Source organism: Lycorma delicatula, chromosome 7 (genome assembly GCF_047948215.1).
Source record: "Lycorma delicatula isolate Av1 chromosome 7, ASM4794821v1, whole genome shotgun sequence".
NCBI classification, from domain to species: Eukaryota; Metazoa; Arthropoda; class Insecta; order Hemiptera; family Fulgoridae; genus Lycorma; species Lycorma delicatula.
Genome location: NC_134461.1, coordinates 75,155,132 through 75,176,666, shown reverse-complemented (window position 1 = coordinate 75,176,666; position 21,535 = coordinate 75,155,132). Strand labels below are relative to the sequence as shown.

The window sequence follows — 21,535 nt, the reverse complement described above, 5'->3', positions numbered from 1 at the left end:
ATCCTAAAGATATTGACCCCAAAATTTTACCAACAAATTGTCCCATATTCATGAGCATCTGTACAATATTTCATCAAAATCGGTTCATCCAGTTAAAAGTTATTAAGCTTCAAACATGACACACGTAGATTCATATGTACGAACATTAACTTTTTTTAAAGTTTTTTGGGAACCCTGGGTCATGAAATGTCGAGAAATGTAAAAAAAACTCCATATCCCATTTTTTGACTGATTACTATATTCTCCTTGCATCGCAGCTCTAAAGCTGTGATGCTAGGAAATAAATAATGTTTAAAAATTAATAATGATCAAAAGGAATTATTATTTAATAAACTTGGAAGAAAAAATTTCAAAACTTGAATATAAGAATTTAAAATGGATCTAATTGCTATAAATTTGAATTAATATAACAAAGATTATATTATGAAAAAAAAACTGGTAAAATAGTTGTAAAAATATAAATGAATTAGTTTTGTTCAAGAATAATAATAAATAATAATTACAGGCATGATAAAGGTAAGGTAAATTAAAGCTGAGCACCCATTTTGATGAAACATGGTACTTTTAGATCAAATAAGATTGGTCAACATTATATTCATTAGCATTTATTATTATTATTAATTTCACTTTTAAAAACCTACAAGGAAAAACTGTAGAGATAATAATGCGGAAAACAACACAGTTTAAATTGTAATCTCTTACTTACAAATAAATAATAAATTGAAAAAAAATATTTTCATTCGAAATTAATGTATTAATTATAATTTATGGGAAGAATGAGAAACTAACAGAACAGAGCTAAAAATAAGGGGTCCTTTGAGTAAGGGCAGAAATATTACTATCGCACTCTGTTTACCGTCTCTCTACTTATCCAACAAACAAAAAGGGCGGAGTGGTTAAGTTTTGCTCTTAGAATATGGAAGCAGCAGTAGCGTGGTGGAACATTTTATTAGAAGTGGAGGGGGAATTAAGACTAAAAAGAGGAGAGTTTATGGGGGTATATCAAGCGAGTAGTTTGATCTCAACGCGCGTCAAGTTTAAGTGTGTGCTTTAATACGAAGAACTTTGTACGCCATAATGTTCAACTTATGGTTCATATTATTTACTACCTGTTTAATGCATGTAACGATATCGATACAATTTGATAAATTACCGTTAATTCAGAATTTAAAGAACAAACGGAATGAAAAGCATCATGAACATAACATGCAATTACAATACAATAACGATATTAATAAACATCGACAGTTACAAAATTTCTATCAGATACCGTTAGATACTTCTGGTAATATTAATCTTTATTGGACTCTTGATTATAAATTAAAACAGGTTAATTTTGAAGTACATGCCAAAATAAAACGGAAACAATGGATCGCTATTGGTTTTTCTGATTACGGAGATTTGGAAAATGCTGATTATTGTGTTTTATGGCTTAATTGGAAAGGAAAATATAAATTCCAGGTAATTAAGTATTTATTTATAATAATAATAACCCAAAAATTTGAAAAACAAGTTACCCCATCATATACATAAGTGTACAAAATTTTACCGAAATCGGTTTATCCAGCCAAAAGTTATTAAACTTCAAACATGACACACATGCATACGTACGTACGAATATTACCCATTTTTTTACGTTTTTCGGGATATATGGATCATGAAAGTCGAGAAATGCAAAAAATACTCCATATTCAATTTTTAATTAATTATATTTTAATTTTTATTAATTTTTAATTAATTAATAAATAATTTTATAATTTTTATTTTTTATAATTGCATCAATAATTAAAGTCATTAGCGATTTATCAGTGTAATGTAACTCTGTACTGGTAAATGAGTCAGTCTTGAACAAACTCAGGCCGACTGTTCCTGAAACCTGTGGTTAATTGAAACCTAACCACCACAGAACACCGATATCCACGATCGGTTTCATGTGGCATTTTAAATCCGAATAAAAGTTTTAGGCATGAATTTTGATTTGACGGTTTTAGGATTTGAATTTGAGAACTCTCGACTTCAAAATTAGCTGATTTACGATGACGAGTTTAACACTATACCAACCCGGTGGGTTATTATTATTTTAATTTATTTTTATTAGTTTTTAATTATTAAGTGTTAATTAAAGTGTACTATTAATGTTAATGTTTACTTAACTATTTATTAAAAATTAATTTTCTGGTCGTTGTCAGTAGTTAATTTAGTTAAATGCATATATACTTTCTGAACCTACAAAGTAAATTGTCCTGACTGACTGATTCAAAATGTCGAGCAAAAATTACTAAAGATAAATTGATGAAAATTTGTATACATGTTCTTGTTATGGTGTAAGTGCACTCTAAGAGAAAGGATTTTTTTGGAAATTCCTAGTTTAAAGGGACAAAATGGATTTTGAATTTTTTTTTAAACCCGGACATTCTTTTTAATTTCTCGGTAACAAATGAAGATATCTCAACTTAATTTTTGTTGTGTGTAATTTCCACGTGAATATCTAAAAACCAATTTCCAGATTTTTCAAAATTCGACCTTGGAAGACGTGAAGAAAGGTAACAAATTGAACAATTATTGCAATTTTTCTCAATTTCAGACTACAGTAAAGGAGATATTCACTAGATTGGGGGTAGCAAATACTCTTCAGATAAATATCTAAAAACCATATTCGATTTTTTTGAATTTCGATTTTTTAAGGGGTGTGACTGTGTACGGCAGCGGGGCGGCTCAACCAACTCAACCACTGTTACTATATGTAAAAGGTTATTACCTGCCTCCGATTACTTGACTAAAAATATAAAATGAAAGTAATTAAAATATTTAGAAATCATGAAAAACAGTACGGTCACTTACTAGCAGTGTTTGTCAGATAACACTAAGAACCGGGCAAAATACATTTTTGTCCGTATGAAGTACGGGTAACCAGTTATAACTAATATTTTTAAGATGGAGGCCGACTGTTTTGAAACCCACATTCTTAGATCACTCTCATTTATGGATGCTGTACTGAACCAAACTGTTGCTCTGAAAAAATTACAACATACTGATATTTTTTATAAATTGAGCGGACTTTAATTGTTATTTATCATTATTATTTTTACAAGTTTAATGAAAACAGCCGGTTCAAAAAACAGAGGCCTCTTGCTAAATGGGAAAGGCGAGCGAAGCGAGCCGTAATCGGCTTAGTATCCCCTAACCGCGACGGGAATGCTAGTATACACACAAAACATGTAGAGTGATTCATAATCAACACCTAGGATTTAATTAATTTTTTTTGAATTATGTGAATATGACACATAAAAAAGGGTGAAAATTTAAAAATAATTGGAGAATGGAATGCAAGCACTGGAAAAGGAAAGAAAGGAAATGTTGTGGGTGAATACGGGCTGGGCAAAAGGAATCAAAGAGGGGACGGACTTATTGAGTTTTGTACGAACTGTAATTTAGTAATTGTCAACACCCAGGTTAAAAATCATAATAGAAGAATATATACATGGAAAAAGTCTGGTGATACTCCAAAGGTGTCAGATAGATCATATCGTGGTTAAACAAAGATTTAGAAATCAACTCGTCGACTGCAAAGCATACCCTGGAGCAGACATTGATAGGAACCATAATTTAGTGATAAGGAAATGTAGATTGGGGTTTAAAAACCTGAAGAAAAGGTATCAGATGAATCTGTGGAATTTTGAGAAGCTTGAGGAAGAGGAGGTAAAGAAGATTTTTGAGGAGGACATCGCAAGAGGATTGAGTAAAAACGATAAGGTACAAAATATATAACAAGAATGGGAGAATGTTAAAAAGGAAATTCTTAAAACAGGAGAAGCGAAATTAAGCAGAACAAAGAGAACTGGTAGAAAGCATAGGATATCAGAGGATATATTGCAACTGACGGATGAACGTATAAAGTATAAGAAAGCTAGTGATGAAGAAAGTAAAAGGAACTATCGACAATTAAGAAATACTATAAACAGGAAGTGCAAATTAGCGAAAGAAGAGTGGATTAAAGAAAAGTTTCAGAAGTGGAAAGAGACATGAGCATTGGTAAAATAGATACAGTATACAGGAAAGTTAAGGAGAATTTTGTAGTACATAAATTAGAATTTAATAATGTGTTAAATAAAGATGGTATACTGATTTAAATTCGAAAGAAAGGGCGATAGGTGGGTGGAACATATTGAAGAGTTATACGGAGAAAATGAATTAGAAATTGGTGTTATAGAGGAAGAAGAGTCAGTCAAAGAGGATGAAAAGGAAGATACAATACTGCGATCTGAATTTAAGAGAGCATTAAAAAATTTGAATGGCAGAAAGGCTCTGGGACAGATGGTATACCTGTAGAATTACTGCGCAGAGTGTGCAACTGGTGTGTAATATTTATGAAGAAAGGGAAGTTCCGTCAAACTACAAAACGAGTGTTATTGTCATAATACCAAAGAAAGCAAGAGCAGATAAATGTGAAGAATATAGAACAATTAGCTTAACTTCTCATGGGTTAAAAATCTTAACTAGAATTCTCTACAGAAGAATTAGGGGAAGACCAATTTTGTTTCAAGAAAAGTATAGGAACAAGGGAAGCAATTTTAGCGCTCATATTAATAGTAGAAGGGTATGTTCTTTTGGTTGGGTTTCAATTAATCATACATCTCAGGAATGGTTGACCTAAGACTGTACAAGACTACACTTCATTTACATTCCTACATATCATCCTCTGAAGTAATACCTTACGATGGTTCCGGAGGCTAAAGAGAAAAAAAAGGGGGGGGGGGTACTTCTAGCTCGAATTGATTTGACACCGTCTGTCATTACTGTTCCATTTTCTTTTAAACGATGGCAACTTCCTGTACGGTTAGGATTTTACACGACAATAAGCAAGGCGCAAGGACAAACTCTGGATCAAGTAGGAATTTATCTACCTGAACCAGTGTTTAGCCATGAAAAATTGCACGTTGCCCTATCACGAGCAGAATCTTTTAAAAATATGAAAGTGGAAATGAAACCTAAGGGTCGACATACAGTTAATGTTGTCTGGAAAGAAGAAGTATAAATTACAGTAAATTATTTATTACAATTTAATTTATTTACTGATGATGCGAAGTAGCACGGGCTCCCTAGAATTTATTTTTCATTAAAATGTGGATACATTATAAGTAAGTATGTCAGGAAAAATAAATAATTTTTATTTTCAAGATGAAGGAACTCCCAAAAAAATATTTAAGATATTTTTATAGATTCAGGTGGATTTTTGTGTAGATTGAAATGATTTAAATCTTAAATTTTGATATTAAAGAGAGAAAAACCCGTATCAAAATTAGGTTAAAGTTTTGCAGCCTATCGTATTACAATAGATGAATACTTACGCGTTCAAAGAATAATTTTACTACTGCATAAAGAGACGACTTTTTCGATTGTTCTTGAAAACTACGGAACCAATCATTACAAAATTTTAACTGTACCTTTCTTATGACCCCCGGAATGTTCACCTCGGTTCAAACCTCATTAAATCTTACTGCTACATAAATTATAATTTAAAAAAAAACAAAAAACCTATAAATAAATAAGTTAGAATTTATTTAATTTTTGTTAAATATTTGTTAAATTTAATGTCATTGTCTATTATGTTGGCGATCCGCGAAAACATCCTCACGCGAGTAAAGAAGCACTATCTAGATTTTTATATCCTGAACTAAGAAGTTCCATCAAGGTAAACGTACACGTAATCGGCATTGATTAGTCTTTAAATTTTGTATTAATATTTTCATAATTTCTAAGCCGGCAAGGTTACAGATAGTTAAAAGAACTTCTAAAGTTACTAGAATTTAACATCATAAAAGTGTGAATCTACGTCAGATCGTTTTAAGGGACTTGAAGAGCAACGTATACCCTCGCTCAAATTTCAGTTCAATCTTTGAGAAATAAGTTGTGAATAGAGGAAACTCTGAAAGAAGATCCCATACGTAATTATTAAAAAAACTGTTTCCAAATTTTATACGCATGTAATGCGGGCGAAGCCGCGACGGAAGATACTAGTTGTATATACTAGGAATAGTTTAGGTTGATCGATAGATGACGTAACACTCGAAAATTATACTCCATGTTTTGGTACGTTAATTTATTTATACACACAGGTCTAAATTTCTTAGTAAAAATATACACTAACAAATGGTAAAAAAAATCTGACAACACAGTTATAAGACTTCCCCGTCACACATGAAAGTCACTTTTACACTTATTCATTTATTTAATTTTACCGCTCACCTGTGGTGTCACAACATAGCGGATGACTACAACAACTGTACGTCAGTGCTACACTAGCGCTCCTTGTGGTGACAAGGGGTACTATTGTTGTAGTATGCCCACTAGTATAGAACAATTTTTTAGTCTGGGTTGCGATTTTGCAAAAATTATTTTTTGCACGATTTATATTTTGTAATTGTTAACAAATGTACCTAAAAAAAAAAAATGACCTCAATTAGGCGAAATATCGAGATGATAAGGGTGACCTTGCTGTAAAATTTGAAAATTGAATCGCATCAATACCCCATAAACAGAACTAATCTGTCAAAATTTTCCAGTAGTTCTGGAGATATAAGATAATTTAGAGTGACGCCGAACACACACGTACATACCGGGGAATTTCCATCCGGTTTTTTTTTGTTTTTTAGGTTCCTTAGGTGTCAATACATCAAGATCCGATGAAAACCACATATACACAAATTTGACCGATTACAATACCTTCCTTCTAGAGTTATAGCGCTATCTAGACGGGAAAGTAAAAATAACATCGACCAAAGAAATTTGTAAAACATGTTAGCTTGTCCATCTCGTTTTTATCGTCTGATAATAATTATCATGTGCCTCCAAAGTTAGTTATGACCGTCAGTTTATTTTAATTTAAAAATCCTCCGGGACAACCGTTAGATATTACTTCAGAGAATGAGATGAATGATAATTTTTGTAGCGTGTGAAAATGTCATGCTTGACCGGGATTCGAACCCGGTACCTCCTGATGAAAGGCCGAGACGATACCACTCGCACCACGGAGGCCGGCAATTTATTTTAATTATTTCAGCTATACACAGTACATAACGGTAAAAAATAATTATTAATATATATAATTTGAAAAGAATATATTAAGTGTTCATCACGCAATTTTTTTTTACGTAAAGGAAAATTTTAATTTTAACTATTTTCTTATAATAGCGTCAGTTATAGATAGTTTTAATACCTCTTCATTGGGATAACAAAAGGAAGGCCTGATTGTAATAATACAGTATATCCTCCCTATAAATTAATTATTTTTAGGATATTACTTTAATTATTTTGCGAATAAAACAAACATATTCAGTTAGCAGATGAAGTTCAGATACATATAAAGTTTTTACCGCTCACACATTTTTTTTACAAATAAATCCGTACCCAATCGTCATCTGCTAACTGAATACGAAGTCTAAACCCTGAATTCTTAAGTAATATAATGTATACATAAATTTTAAATATCCAATGATTTCTCTTTTTTAGCCGTAATTGATCGATAAAATACATTTTTTAGTCGATTTCATATTTTAAAAATAAGTTGTATTAAAAAGCTTATCTTTAACTTCTTGTTCCTGTAAGAAAATATTTTGTTCAATATGAGTTTATCTATAACGTATGAAAACTACAAAAAATTTAATTGAACAGTTCAATTACGGTTACAAAATCAGGAAAAAATTTATGTGCAATCTACTTACTTGAGATTTGAAAGTACCATCTGTTAAATTTCTTGTCCAGTAATAAGATAATTTTTCAACGTGAGATTATTTTAAAAATATTTGACAGATCAAGAAATGAATTGTACCGTTAAATTACAGTTAAAAATAGAAAATTCCGGGATGATTAAAATTCATATAACTTAATAGTTAAAATTTTTACCGACAACATCGGTTCGGTATTAAACTTCCATTTTTAGTTAGTAGATGCAAGGATTTTGGCGAAAAATGAATTATTACGATAAAATAAATAATTTCACAGTAAAACTGTGGTTAAAAACGAGAAATTATGCGCTAAAAATAAATTTTTAAAACTTAACTTCATTTGCTTACTGAATACGACCAGTAAAATCCACTTCCTAAAACTTTTACAATAAACTATGTTTAAAAATACAAAGTATATCTATTTAGAATTTTTTCTTTCTTTTAATTTAAACATGTATTAAAAACAGTAATTTATGTACTTCTAAAACTCCACAGATGTAATAAATAATTAATGAGGGCAATTTAATAATATTAACTTTTTAACCTGAATTATAGCATAACATTGCCAGAAGGAAACAGAAAAAATGCCCACGAAAATGAACTGCAATTCGTAGTTTACAAAAGTAAAGTAATAACATTATCCAACGATTTTAGGGGATATTATGATCAAACAAATGATGATTTTATGTTAAAAAAAAAAATGAAGGCTATTAAATGTTAAATGAATATAACACAAAATAGTTATCAAATATTTTGCGTATGTCTATTTTCGCTCGCTTTGGCAAATAAGCCAAAAGAACTTGATAGTTACTAACCTGTTGGAGAAAATAAAAATCCAGGGTTATATTAAAAATACTAAAAACAATTATAAAAATTAAAAAATACGATTGCCAAAAAACAAGTCGAACTAAAAATAACGGCAAAAATCGAATTAAAAAAAAGAAAACAAGGTATGGAAATAAAGGACTAAGCATCGTTATGAAGTATTTAATTAAATAAAATAATAGATAACCAATCAACTTTCAAACAGTTCTAATTTGTTTAAATATATTTTTCATGTTGTAGAAATAGCGGCATTTAAGACTGTCTAATGATTAAGTTTTCACCAGGTCTTACATAGATAAGAAAATTTTGTCAATCTACGAAAATATTTAAATGCAGTCGGGGGGGCTTTTTAATATAGAATTACTATTCAGATCTGTTTAATATAGGACAATTACTATTCAGAGCTCCCCGACTGCATTTAAATATTTTCATTGAAAGACAAAATTTTCTTATCGATGTAAGACCTGGCGAAAACTTAATCATGAGACAACCTTAAATGCCTGCTATTTCTAAAACATGAAAAATATATTTAAACAAATTAAAGCTGACTGAAAGTTGATTGGTTATCTATTATTTTATTTAATTAAATACTGCATAACGATTGGTAGATTTTAGAGCGAGGTTGGACTGTATGTTCATAGGTGATGAATGAAGACAACGCCTTGCTGGTTGAATAATAATTTAATGAATTGTCGTCTTGACAGTTAATAAAATGAATTGTAACATAACGTATAACTTGACATATAAAAAAAAATATATATATATATATATATAAAATTAAATAAAACATTAAAGCTAACGTTCATCCGAACAAAGAATGAAGTCCATCCGGACTAAGAGTATGACGTGACCGTCTTGGATCAGATTCGAGCGCCGAATGCTAGTAACTATGAGTAACACTGATTGTCCATCCGGACGAAATGAAAAACGCGACCGTACTGCGCGGGATTCAAACGTAGAATGCTAATACGGCTAACTCTCCGGTGAGCGTTAGCACCCACTAGATCACAGCACCGGATGGCTCAACGTGAAACGGAACAACGATGTTTAGTCCTTTATTTCCATACCTTGTATTGTTTTTTTTTTTAGATCGATTTATTTCCGTTTTTTTTAGTTCTATATTTTTTTGCAGTTCTTTTTTTAATTTTTATAATTTTATTTAATAATTTTTAGTGAGCATCGAGAAAAATTCACGATTCGATCTAACGTATTGAGCTAAATGAGGAAACTGTAAACATTTCAATTTATTTATTTAATTGGCGTATGCCAATCTAAACTTATAAATTTCTCAAGTGATTGAGTACCTCGATAGACTTTTTATCGTGGGATCATATACCAATTTTCTGGTATCCAAACAATTAATGGCTAAACTCTCCAGATGACTCTCGTGCAACTCATTGCTACAAAGGCTTGGCCCTTGGCAAAAATGTGAGTGCTCAGATCTACGACAGCTTTGTCTACGGTAGTATCTTGTAGTTTACTCACCATCAGAATCCTGCAAAATATTATTAGCAGCATACGCCGTTCCACTTTTCCCTGTCCCCGAAAAGCATAAAATTCGACAATAGTGTGTTCGATCCTAAATTAGATGCTGACAGCATAATCGTGATCTGTTAGATCCAGAGAGTACCTGATGCACACAAAAGTTAATCTTCAACCTACTAACAAATATCCTGTTTGAATTTTTTTTTATCAGACGATTGTTTGCATAGATATTATAAGAGCACCCCATTTTTCACCTCCCAAATCAACGCTCCAGGGGCACCCGTTTGGTACCAGTTGACGGTGATGATTGGTCTAGTCTCGCATCATCTTAACATTATAGCCTCACACACATCCCCCACGGGAAGACAATTATTAAACGGAATTTTTTTAAAAATTTATTTAATATTATTTTATTTCACGTAAATTTATTTCTAATAATTTTCTAATATTATTCATTTAATTGATTTGAATAATTCAGTTCAAACCCCCAGCTAACAGAGTGATAGTGGATACCGGTTTTCTTTGATGTTGGTTTTCAATTAACCACGTATCTGAGGAATAATCGACCTGAGACTATTCAAGAGTACACTTCATTTATATTCATACACATCATTCTCCGAAATAATACCTTACGGTGGTTCGGGAGGATAAACAGAAATGCAAGTCTAAAGCTAATACAGTAACGTACTTCCGGTAATCTAAGGATTCCAACGCGGAGACACATCTAAATCGGTTCCGCCATTGAGCTGCTACGGTGCAATGAACATCCTAAAAATTTCAAAATAGTTCCCTTACGACGTATAAATTCCGAAATATATATTTTCTTGCTCGGTGTGTACAATTTTTTTTTCTATGATGTGATATGTAAAAATGTCTTTCTTCTTAAGAATGACTAGGATCAAAATATAGAAATTAGTTTAAATTAATAGTGTAATTTTTTTTTTTATTATAAAATTAAATTAGTAAATTAACAAACAAAACACAATTACACAAACACACACATCTAGGCAGAGCGTGTTAAATATTATTTTATTTCATTTTTCGGTATTTTATTCTCAATTTATTACAATTTTTTTTTATGTAGAAGTAATATTTTTAATTTTTTAATATTATAACCAAAAGAAAAAAAAACATTTTGTTAAAGATGAGAATTTTTGTGCAGCACATTCAATCAGTAATTTTTTTTTTCGTAAAATCAGAATGAAGGAGTACAATATTTTCAGTTGAAAATATTATATTGAGTAATATAATACAGTACAGTGTATTGTACTGTTTAGTAATTGTGTATGTTAATAAAAAGTCAATCCATTAAAATTTTTTGAAGACAAAAATATTTTTATTTTTGTACTTTATATTGCAATATTTTTATTTTAATTATAAAATTAATATACACAATCACAATGCCCTTCTTTAAACATTATCAAAACAACACGAGAAAAAAAAATTTAGATTACAATAATAAAACAATATCTTCTTTTTCTCCTTTCAAAAAGTTCAATATAACAACAACTGATATATGGAAAAACGAATTAAAATTTTATATAAAATAATATCACTACTAATAGAAAGGATATTAAATCTGACATGCCACTTTAAAATCCCATAATTTTACTCTGAATACATTTAATGTTCATTTCATCGTAAAGTTTATAGTTTCATATAAATTCTAATATCTTGAAAGCTGACGCAATCATTTCCTTCGGCACTGATTCTAACAGGTATTATAATAATCCAATAAATTCTGAAATTAATTCTTTTGTAATTTAATTATAATTGTAATCCAGTAAATGTAAAAATCGTTAATAATTAATGCTTAACTGATTACCTTTTCTTTATATAATGCAAAAGAAACGTGCTGCTAAGTAAAGTAAATTGAAAATAAATAAAAAAATGTTCGAAAACTAAAACCATTATAGGCATTTTTTTTTTCATATGCTACATTATATTCTTACACACAAGGTGGTGAATTATCATCAATAAAAAAAAATATTAATAATAAAAACATTCTCATTAACTGGGGAAGTGGTTCAGAAATTAATTTTTAATCAATTTCTGGGTTCTGGGTTGCAAATAGTATTTAGTTTCTTTGTATATCAATTTTTTTGGGGGATTCAGGACAAAGAATTGTTTTATGAGGGATGCCTTCAATCTGTAAGTGTTTTTCCAGGGTTTGTAATATTTACCATTATTTTTTTAATATCATTCTGCTTTTGTTATAAGGAGATTCACTAAAACTTAATGAAACTGCCCTTTTGGTGTTTGTTATTTTGCAGATATATAGTAATAATTGGTATGACTTAAAAATAACAATTAAAAAAATGAACATTTATTTATTTAAATTTTTGGGAAGTAAGATTATTAATGTTGTAGTATACATTCCATGATATCTATATGTATCAGTCTCTCTCTCTCTCTCTCTCTCTCTGTGTGTGTGTGTGTGTGTGTGTGTGTGTGTGTGTGTGTATGCAAATGCAACTAGATGAAATTTTTTACCAGGAAATAACAAAATTGAAATTTTAAGTTAAATCGCATATGTAGCTTAAAAAATATTGTGTTTATTTTTGTCACCTTCTTAATACTGTTAACCTGATTTGTAGTAGTTCTCCTGATATAATATAGTTGAGTGAAAAATCAAACACAAATACTGAATAAATAAGTACATTACATATGCCATCTTGATGAATAACATTAAGCACTAACCAGCAGTTACCAGTATTTCAACTGCATATCTAAATCTAATGCAAATTCAGTATATCTGCCGAAACATGTACAAGTCAACCTTCCAAGTATTTAGTGAAGCTTAATCAAAAGCAACAGATTTTTGGATGGGTATTGCTCATACTTGTTTTGCGTATCACATGATATTTGGTGTATGGCCAACTCAACCTTGGTGCCGATTCCAACAAACTCGGCATGGAAATCAGACTGCCAAGTCAAGAGTAGCCAACCACAAAAAACCTCACCAAAACAAAGAACAACTCTTTTTCAACATTATAGCAGAGGTCACAAGCAGAGCAAATGTCACCCAGGCAGAACAATGGTAATCACAAATCCAAGTTTTGCTCAGTGGTTATTAGAACATTACCTCCACTCTCTCTGGAAGCTAACATTTGCCTGCTGTGCCTTAAATTGTGACTGGTGTTTGCGAATGCGTTCTGACAGCTGTGAAGCCAACCTGCAAACACCTAGAATTTAGGCCCCTACATGATCAGATCTTTGTGTCAGCGATCAAAAAAATATTGACCAGAATGCATGCCTTTGTTTGTTTACTGATGCAAAAGACAGCACATCAAATGAGCAACCTAGTTATATTTGGTTCTATAAGATATATTCTACCCGCTTAGTCCTTCTGCATCACTGCAATGAACTGTCTCATTCTTCACAGACCAAACTGAACTAATGCTTTGCCAATTGTTATTTTGATAGATCACACACAACTCTCTTATGATTCATATGTCAACAGAAACCTAGTAATAAGCTTTAGTGCTGTTCAGCTACTAAAAATTTCAGTTGCCAGTCAAAGTTTAGCAACCATACCAACTGAGGAATGGGTGAATTAACTGGAATTAACTTGCCTTCATTAGAGCTGGATGCCCAGCTTGTTGAGAGCTCAACTTTGATTTAAAAATGCAACCTTCCTGTCAGCTCTCTGTGATAAAGAACATTGCTACTGCACAAATCAAATCGTTTTATAACTTCATAATCTTCATTAATATTTTTGATTTTAATTAATTAATGAGAAGGCTAGGGCAACATTTCACTAATAGATCTTAACGGCAGTCTAGCCAAAATTTATATTCTGAGCACTAACTTATGTTATTTTGTACTTCGTTTTAATGTTTTTACAATGGTTTCAGAGGTGCAATATTTTCTCCTGATCACCATTTGTTGATAGGGAATATTTTACTATCACTAGTTATAAAGTTAATATTAATATATATATACTCATATATTACTATTAATTAAAAACTGTGGCTGTCGAACCAAATAAATCAAAGATATATGGAAAAACATATCACCTATTACGGTTCTCTGATATTGCCTCTGGATTATGTAACTACTTGCAGTGGTATTGGTGAGGTTCAAACCTGTTATATATAAGGTAACTATAGTACACATTATATTTTATTTAATACAATGATTTTTTAAATTAATATTATTCACAGGATGCAAATTCAGATGAGAAAGGAATTCTATCAACTGAAGAAACGCAAAATTGTAAGGATTTTCAATTAACATGGATTGGAAATTGGACTATATTTTCGTACTCCAGAAAATTTGATACATGTGATGACAAAGATTATGTTATAGAGGTAAAACATTATAAATAATTAACACTTCAAAATATCTTATTAATGTACTTATATACACACATAATTATGCAAAAAATATATCAGTAGTAATTAATTTAATGTAAAACATGTATATACATTAAAAGGTAATAGTAATGAAAAAATTAAATACAGCAATCTTTAATTTCTCTACACGTTATGATTTTACTATACATAGCTCTAAAAAAACAAAATATATTCCATTGGAGAGTGGACTACATATTGAACTTGCCTTATATTTCTATGAGGATGGTTCAAATATAAAGTTCATTCCCTTCCTATGTATCTATGATGATGTGCTAATTTTTGCATGTATAAACTTGCACTAACCTATTTGTCTTCTAGTTTATGTTATAAAAATAAAAAGAAAGAATACCTATGTTTTTTCTAAACTCTTGACCACCATCAAACATTTGTGAGATTGTGGCCAATCAGCCCAAACAAACTACCAACACAATTATCTTAGAGGCTATGAATTAAAGTTCAGTGTGCTTCAGGAAATGCTGCATATGAAATTAAAATAAGAAACAGAAAAAAGAACACTGCAAGGTGGATTTCTTGTCTTGTTACCACTAGAGAAGAAGGAAGAATATTTAGCAGCCTTGGCTTAACTTCTTTAATATTTTTAAAAGGGTTTGATGTTTCTTTTTATCTGATGAGACTAGAAGCCACTATTTTTTTTACTGAATCAGAGAGAGCAAGAACAAACAAGGTGAAACATATTTCTGTAGTAAAGTACTCTGCCAAGAAAAGCAAAGTTTCTTCTGCTTAGAAGACCACGGCTGACATGATCAAGTAATCAAAGGATCTTAATTTTTAGACTTCTTTCCTTATCACTCAAAAACCCATTGTACAGTATTATTCAATAACAATGATTTTCAAATTATATGCCAAAAGGGAAGCTAAATCTTACTTCTGTTTCCTCCAGGTGGTACTTATTTTCATTATTCTGTTTTAATTAAGTAACTCTCTCAATTGTGATGTATAACAGTATCCACCATACTGCCCTGACTTGTCTTTGTAATTATTACTTGCTCAGACCATTGGAACAATTTTCATTAAAAAATTAAGCATAATGACAAGGTTATTGAAGCTGTTTATTGAAGGTTATAAAGCTGTTTTGAGAAGAAACTGAATGAATTTTTGAGAATGGTATTTAAAAAAATTTCCCTATTAGTAATAAGATAAAAGAGACTACACTGAAAAGTAATGGAAATAGATTTATATTTTCATGTATATAAAATTTATATTAAAGGATTGCTGTTATATTTGCACCAAAATTTTATAAACTATGTAATCGGTAATGTACAAAGCACATATAATGATATTGATATAACAACCATTAATGACTAACATACACAATTCTTATTTACAGTTATAATACTGTTCAAAATTATTTTCTATGTACAGAATAAAAATTAATAAAAAAGGTAATAAAAAATTATGATTAACAAATAAACTAAGTTTTTAAATAATGTAACAATACTGTTATGTTTGGGAACTGTTAAAAGAGCTAATTAACTGTTATCAAAACGTATATGATTAGTCATTAAATCAGATTAAATTTTTAAAATTTTGTTAATTGAATATTTAATGAGAATTTTACTGATTATTTCAAAATGTTCATTGTTAAATGATGAAGAATAATGAATAGTCTTCTTATATATAAAAAAAAATTACACATAAAGAAATTAATAATCTTATTTAACTAAAATGGTAATTAAAAAAAAAATACATTAATTTTTACTTCCTTGTATGAAGTATAGGAAGTATTGTGATCACAAAAAATGTCTGTTTTCAGATTTCAACATTAATATCCATTTTGACCATCCCTGAATCCATGTTGACTAGTTTCAGCGTGACATCTGTACATATGTATCTCATAAAACTCAAAAACAATTAGCCATAGGATGTTGGAATTTTGAGTTTAGGACTGTTGTAACATCTAGTTGTCACCTCTCCTTTTGATTGCAATCGACTGGACCAAAAGTGTCAAAAAAAAAAAAAAACGCAAAATCCAAAAAGTCTGGATTTTGGACTTTTTATTAACTGCAGTAATAAGCCCTCATTGAGAGATTTTCACCTATATAAGTGCTAGTGGTAATTATTTTCATTGGTTCCAGAGTTACAGCCAAATAAAATTTTAATTAATGAAATATTTTGATCTTACATGGGAAACGCATATCAGTTGAAATTCGACTTCATTTCATTTAAAAAATGTTTTTTTTTTAATCTATATATATTGATTTATTCATAATTATAAACCTTTGTTTTTAAAAAAAAATTACAATAAATAATAATTCAATAATAACAATAAAAAAAATATATGAAAAAAAATCATAAGTTATTAGTGAAATAGAGATTTTATATACTTTTAAAAATGTATATATGCAATTTAATAGGTGTACAAGGAAGTCATGTGGTGTCCATATCAGATTTTTATACAGGTTTAAGCATCAAGAAAAACGTTTTTTGAGTAATAACTTTTGATTAAATAACTCTGCAAAAATCTAAACTTCTTTTGTTTTGAAGGATGCTGTCTGGGTTAACAATATGGCTGTTTTCAAACTATTAAATTGTAAGGGATTTAGTGTAACGAATTACTATGAGACTTTTAACATCTTATTAAATCTCTAATCAATAATGTGTAAGTACAAAACGATTAGTATTTTACGAGTATAAGTACACAAGAAAAAAACGTTACCAATTAATCCAAGTCATGTCTGAAGAAAACTATAACTAATTAAATTTTAACAAACTTTTGCTTCATGCTATACTACTTAACACAAAAATCTGGTGTGGATACTACATGACTTCCTTGTACGCCTGTTAAATTACATATACACATTTTTTTTGCTGCACTTAATTTAAACTTATTTCATTTGAAAGTGAGATATGATTCTCCAATTCTTTAATAAAGTGGACAGTTACACAACTGCAGTGGTGGACACCTCATTCCATTAGATTTTTGTGGTGTCCGTATCAGCATTTTATATTAGTTTATATATTAATTTTGTTTCACATCACTCAAGTAGTTTTGTGGTGTAAGTGAGAACATGTCGGATCTGTAACCGTGCACACATCGGTTCGAATCTGACTTCATATACATATATTTTTTTAACTTTTTTTTTTTTAATTTAAAAATATAGATTTATTAATAATTATTAACCTCTGTAAAAATTTTTGAATTAAAATGAGAAGTACATAGAATTTTATTTCACAAGTAACTGATTTTTTTCATTTTTTTATTGTTATTGAATTTGTTTTTTGTAAACTTTGTTTTTTAAAATCAAAAGTTAATAATTAATAATAAATTTAAAAAAAAACTGGTGTGGACACTACATGACTTCCGTGTACGTCTGAACTAAATTACATACACACATTTCTTTTAAATTAAAAGTACATCAAATTTTATTTCACCAATAACTTCTGACATTTTTTCATATTGTTTTTCTTTTGTTGAATTATTATTTATTGTGAATTTTTTTTTACTATCAGAAGTTAAGAATTATTAATAAATCAATATATTTAAATTAAAAAAAAAAGGAAATGAAGTAGATTAAACCAAATGTACTTTCCCCTTGTAAGATGAAAATATTTCATTAATTAAAATTTTATTTGGCTATAACTTCAGAACCAATGAAAAAAGTTCCACTTATGATATATTGTTAAAAGCTCTCAGTGAGGGCTTATTACTGCAGTTAAGAAAAAGTCAAAATCCAATTTTTTTGGATTTTGGTCTTTTTGGTCAAGTCAATTGCAATCCAAAGGGGAGGTACACAACCAGATGTTACAACAATCCTAAATCCAAAATTTCAACATTCTACGGCTAATCATTTTTGAGTTATGCAAGATACATATGTATATACTCATACATACATATGTACGTACGTGCATACAGACGTCATGCCGAAACTAGTCAAAATTCAGGGATGGTCAAAATGAATATTTCCGTTGAAATCTGAAAACCGAAATTTTTCACAATTACAATATTTCCTTTACTTCGAACACAGAAGTAAAAATTAAAAAAAAAATACACAGTAATTAATTATTGCAGGATGGTACAACACATATTATATGGGCAATTGGAAATGGACTACTTCCATACGGTTTAAATGGTTTAAAAATAACAGCAGCAAAACAGCACGGTTTACAAAGGACACAACTTTTAAAAAATGTCAATGCTTACACATATCTACCTCCTGATTCATGGAGTTTTCAAGTGCTGGCTGATAACACAAAAGTACCAAATAAGGAAACTACATACTGGTGTCGGGTAGTAAAATTGCCATCAGAATTTAAACAGAAACATCATATAATTCAGGTATGAAAAAAATTAATATATTAAATTATTACAAATTAATCACCTTAAGCAATAACTTATGGTAAAAACTACCTATTCTTAAATGTACTTTTTCTATAAAAATTTATGGCATATAAACAACATAAATCATTATTATAAATATTGTGAAACCTATTAATAAAAAATCATATTTATAAAATAAAATATGATCAGTGTTAAGTATACTTACAAGAGAGAAATCAAAAGATTATTTATGATGGTGAATGTACGTAGTCATACTTCAAGTCAATCAATTCTCTGCCAACCTTTTTGTTTACATAACAACCCTTCCAGCTTGGTATTATCAATTAGTTGAATCTTTCTCTTCCTCTCATTCTTTTGTAAAGTTAACATATAACTAAACAATTAAATAAAGTTCATAGTTTATTATTGATATCATTAATAAAATTGAACACTGAAAATTGGAGAATTAATAAGATGAAATACTAAGATAATTCTCATTGATTTGACTTTTTTTAAAATGATATAACTCTTAACATTTTTCCTTTCAAAGTTATAGTAAATTTATAATTATAGTGCTACGTAAAGAATAGTGAAATTTTGTAGCAATGTGCATCAAACTAAGAATAGACATGCAACATGTTTGATCTTATAAATCAAACTAGATTTAAAATAAAATTTATCACAAATAAAATCTATGTAATCGATTTTTATTAACAATAGAAAACACAGTTTAATTAATTTATATCAGATTATTGGTAATTTACTTCATATCATAAACTTTTATGTGTACTACAACACAGATAAATAATGGTTACAGAAGAAAAAAACTACACTTCTCTAGATTTAATCAAATTCTTCATTATTTCTTTCTTATTTTAGTTTGAATCAGTGATACAGAAAGGCAATGAACCATTAGTACATCATATGGAATTGTTTCATTGCGAAGCACCAGCAGGTAAAGAGATACCACTATATGATGGAGACTGTATGGGAAAGGACAGGCCCGAAGCAACTCAAGTTTGTAAGAAAGTTATAGCTGCATGGGCAATGGGAGCAACACCGTTTACATATCCAAAGGTAAATAAATAATAATTATTATTTTATTTTAAAGATCTGTATTTAATTTTGTATTTGATTTGTTGTATAATTATTGTATTTTCAATAAAACAATTATTTTTAATACTTTTCTTTAAATTAGTAACATTGTATAATAATAATAATAATTGTATTATACTTCAATATCATTTTTAATCTCCTAAACTTTGACTGATTCCTGAACCCAAACAATTATTTTTTACTTACAACAATTTTATATATATATATAAAACCTATATGTATAACCTTCATCATTTGATAATTTTAAATTGTCTCAATTTTAACGTTGTCCTTCATTTTCATTAAAAAATTAACCCTTTTAAGACACAGTAAATTTCATTACAACTTACAGTTATCATGGATTGTAGACTTATTTACATAACAAATAAATTACATTTTTTTATGAATTTATCATTTTAATTAAAGAAATAAAATATATATTTCAGGAAGCTGGACTTCCAGTGGGAGGACCAGACTACAATTCGTATGGGATGTTAGAAGTGCACTATAATAATCCAGAATTGAAATCAGGCAAGTTAAATTTAACAATAATAACAATTTTTTTATAATAATGTATCTCATATTCTACAAATTATGAGGGTTATTTTTTTTCAAGGTCTGATCGGTCACGAAATTAAAACCACAGTGAAAATAAATAAAGTATTTATTTTTAACAAGTACTTACATAGTCACCACTCCGATTTAGACATCTGGCGTAGCGTGGTACCAACTTTCCAATACCCTCGTCATAGAACGGAGCTGCCTGTGTTTTCAGCCATCCTTTCTACACTGGTCTGCAGCTCGATGTCTGTGTCAAAATGTTGTCCTCCTAGCCAGCGTTTCATGTGAGCAAAGAGTGAAAATCGGATGGAGCAAGTCCAGGCTGTATGGTGGTATCAAATACTTCCCAACGAAAACGCTGCAGGAGCTTCTTTGTCACAGTTGCAGTGTGCAGCCGAGCATTGTCATGGAGAAAGACAATGCCTGATGACAACATTCCTCTCCGCTTATTCTGAATTGCCCTTCGTAGACGTTGAAGAGTCACGCAGTATGAGGCTGTAGTGATGGTCAGGCCACGTTCCATGAATTCCACCAAAAGAACTCCATTCCGGTCCCACAACACAGTAGCCATACACTTTCTGTTGGAGAAGGTTCGCTTGAACTTCTTTGGTTTACTGGGAGAATGAGAATGCATCCACTGTTTGGATTGTTCTTTTGTTTCTTCAGTTTCAAAATGGACCCATGTCTCGTTCCCTGTGACAATTTTGTTCAAAAAATCTTCTCCTTCATTGTGGTAGTACTGGAGAAACGTTAGGGAGGCGTCCATTCTCATTGTTTTGTGATGGTCGGACAGCATCTTGGGAACCCATCTCGCACACAGTTTGCGGTACTGAAGTCTCTCACTCACAATGGTGTGAGAGACTTCAGCTGACCTTGAAATTTCAGGAAACTAATCACTCAGTACAGAAATTGTGAACCGACGATTTTCTCGAATTGCCTCATCCACTCGCTCAACGAGATCATAGGTTGACACTCGCTTCCTTCCCTGACCGCCTGCATCATGAACATCTGTATGTCCTGCTTTAAAGTTCCTGCACCATTGTCGCACTTTGCTGTCACTCATTGAATTTTTATTATACACATTACTTATTCGTCAATGAATTTCAGCTGCATTACATCTCTCAGCCTGAAGAAATCAAATTACCGCACGCACTTCACACTTGGCGGGAGATGCTATTGTTGTAGACATGTTTACGTGCTAGCTGCAT

At 30.2% G+C, this 21,535-nt stretch overlaps 1 protein-coding gene across 1 annotated transcript in view; it reads left to right on the top strand.

Annotated features, from left to right (window-relative positions):
• The first annotated feature begins 1,025 nt into the window (after positions 1–1,025).
• The window catches only part of Tbh (Tyramine beta hydroxylase), a 39,337-nt gene continuing 18,827 nt past the window's right edge, over positions 1,026–21,535 (top strand). The window contains exons 1-5 of the mRNA XM_075371584.1: positions 1,026–1,461; positions 14,201–14,347; positions 18,423–18,689; positions 19,551–19,748; positions 20,213–20,297. Coding sequence (XP_075227699.1) covers positions 1,078–1,461; positions 14,201–14,347; positions 18,423–18,689; positions 19,551–19,748; positions 20,213–20,297 — 1,081 coding nt within the window. The 5' untranslated portion in view covers positions 1,026–1,077. The remainder of the gene's footprint in view (positions 1,462–14,200; positions 14,348–18,422; positions 18,690–19,550; positions 19,749–20,212; positions 20,298–21,535) is intronic.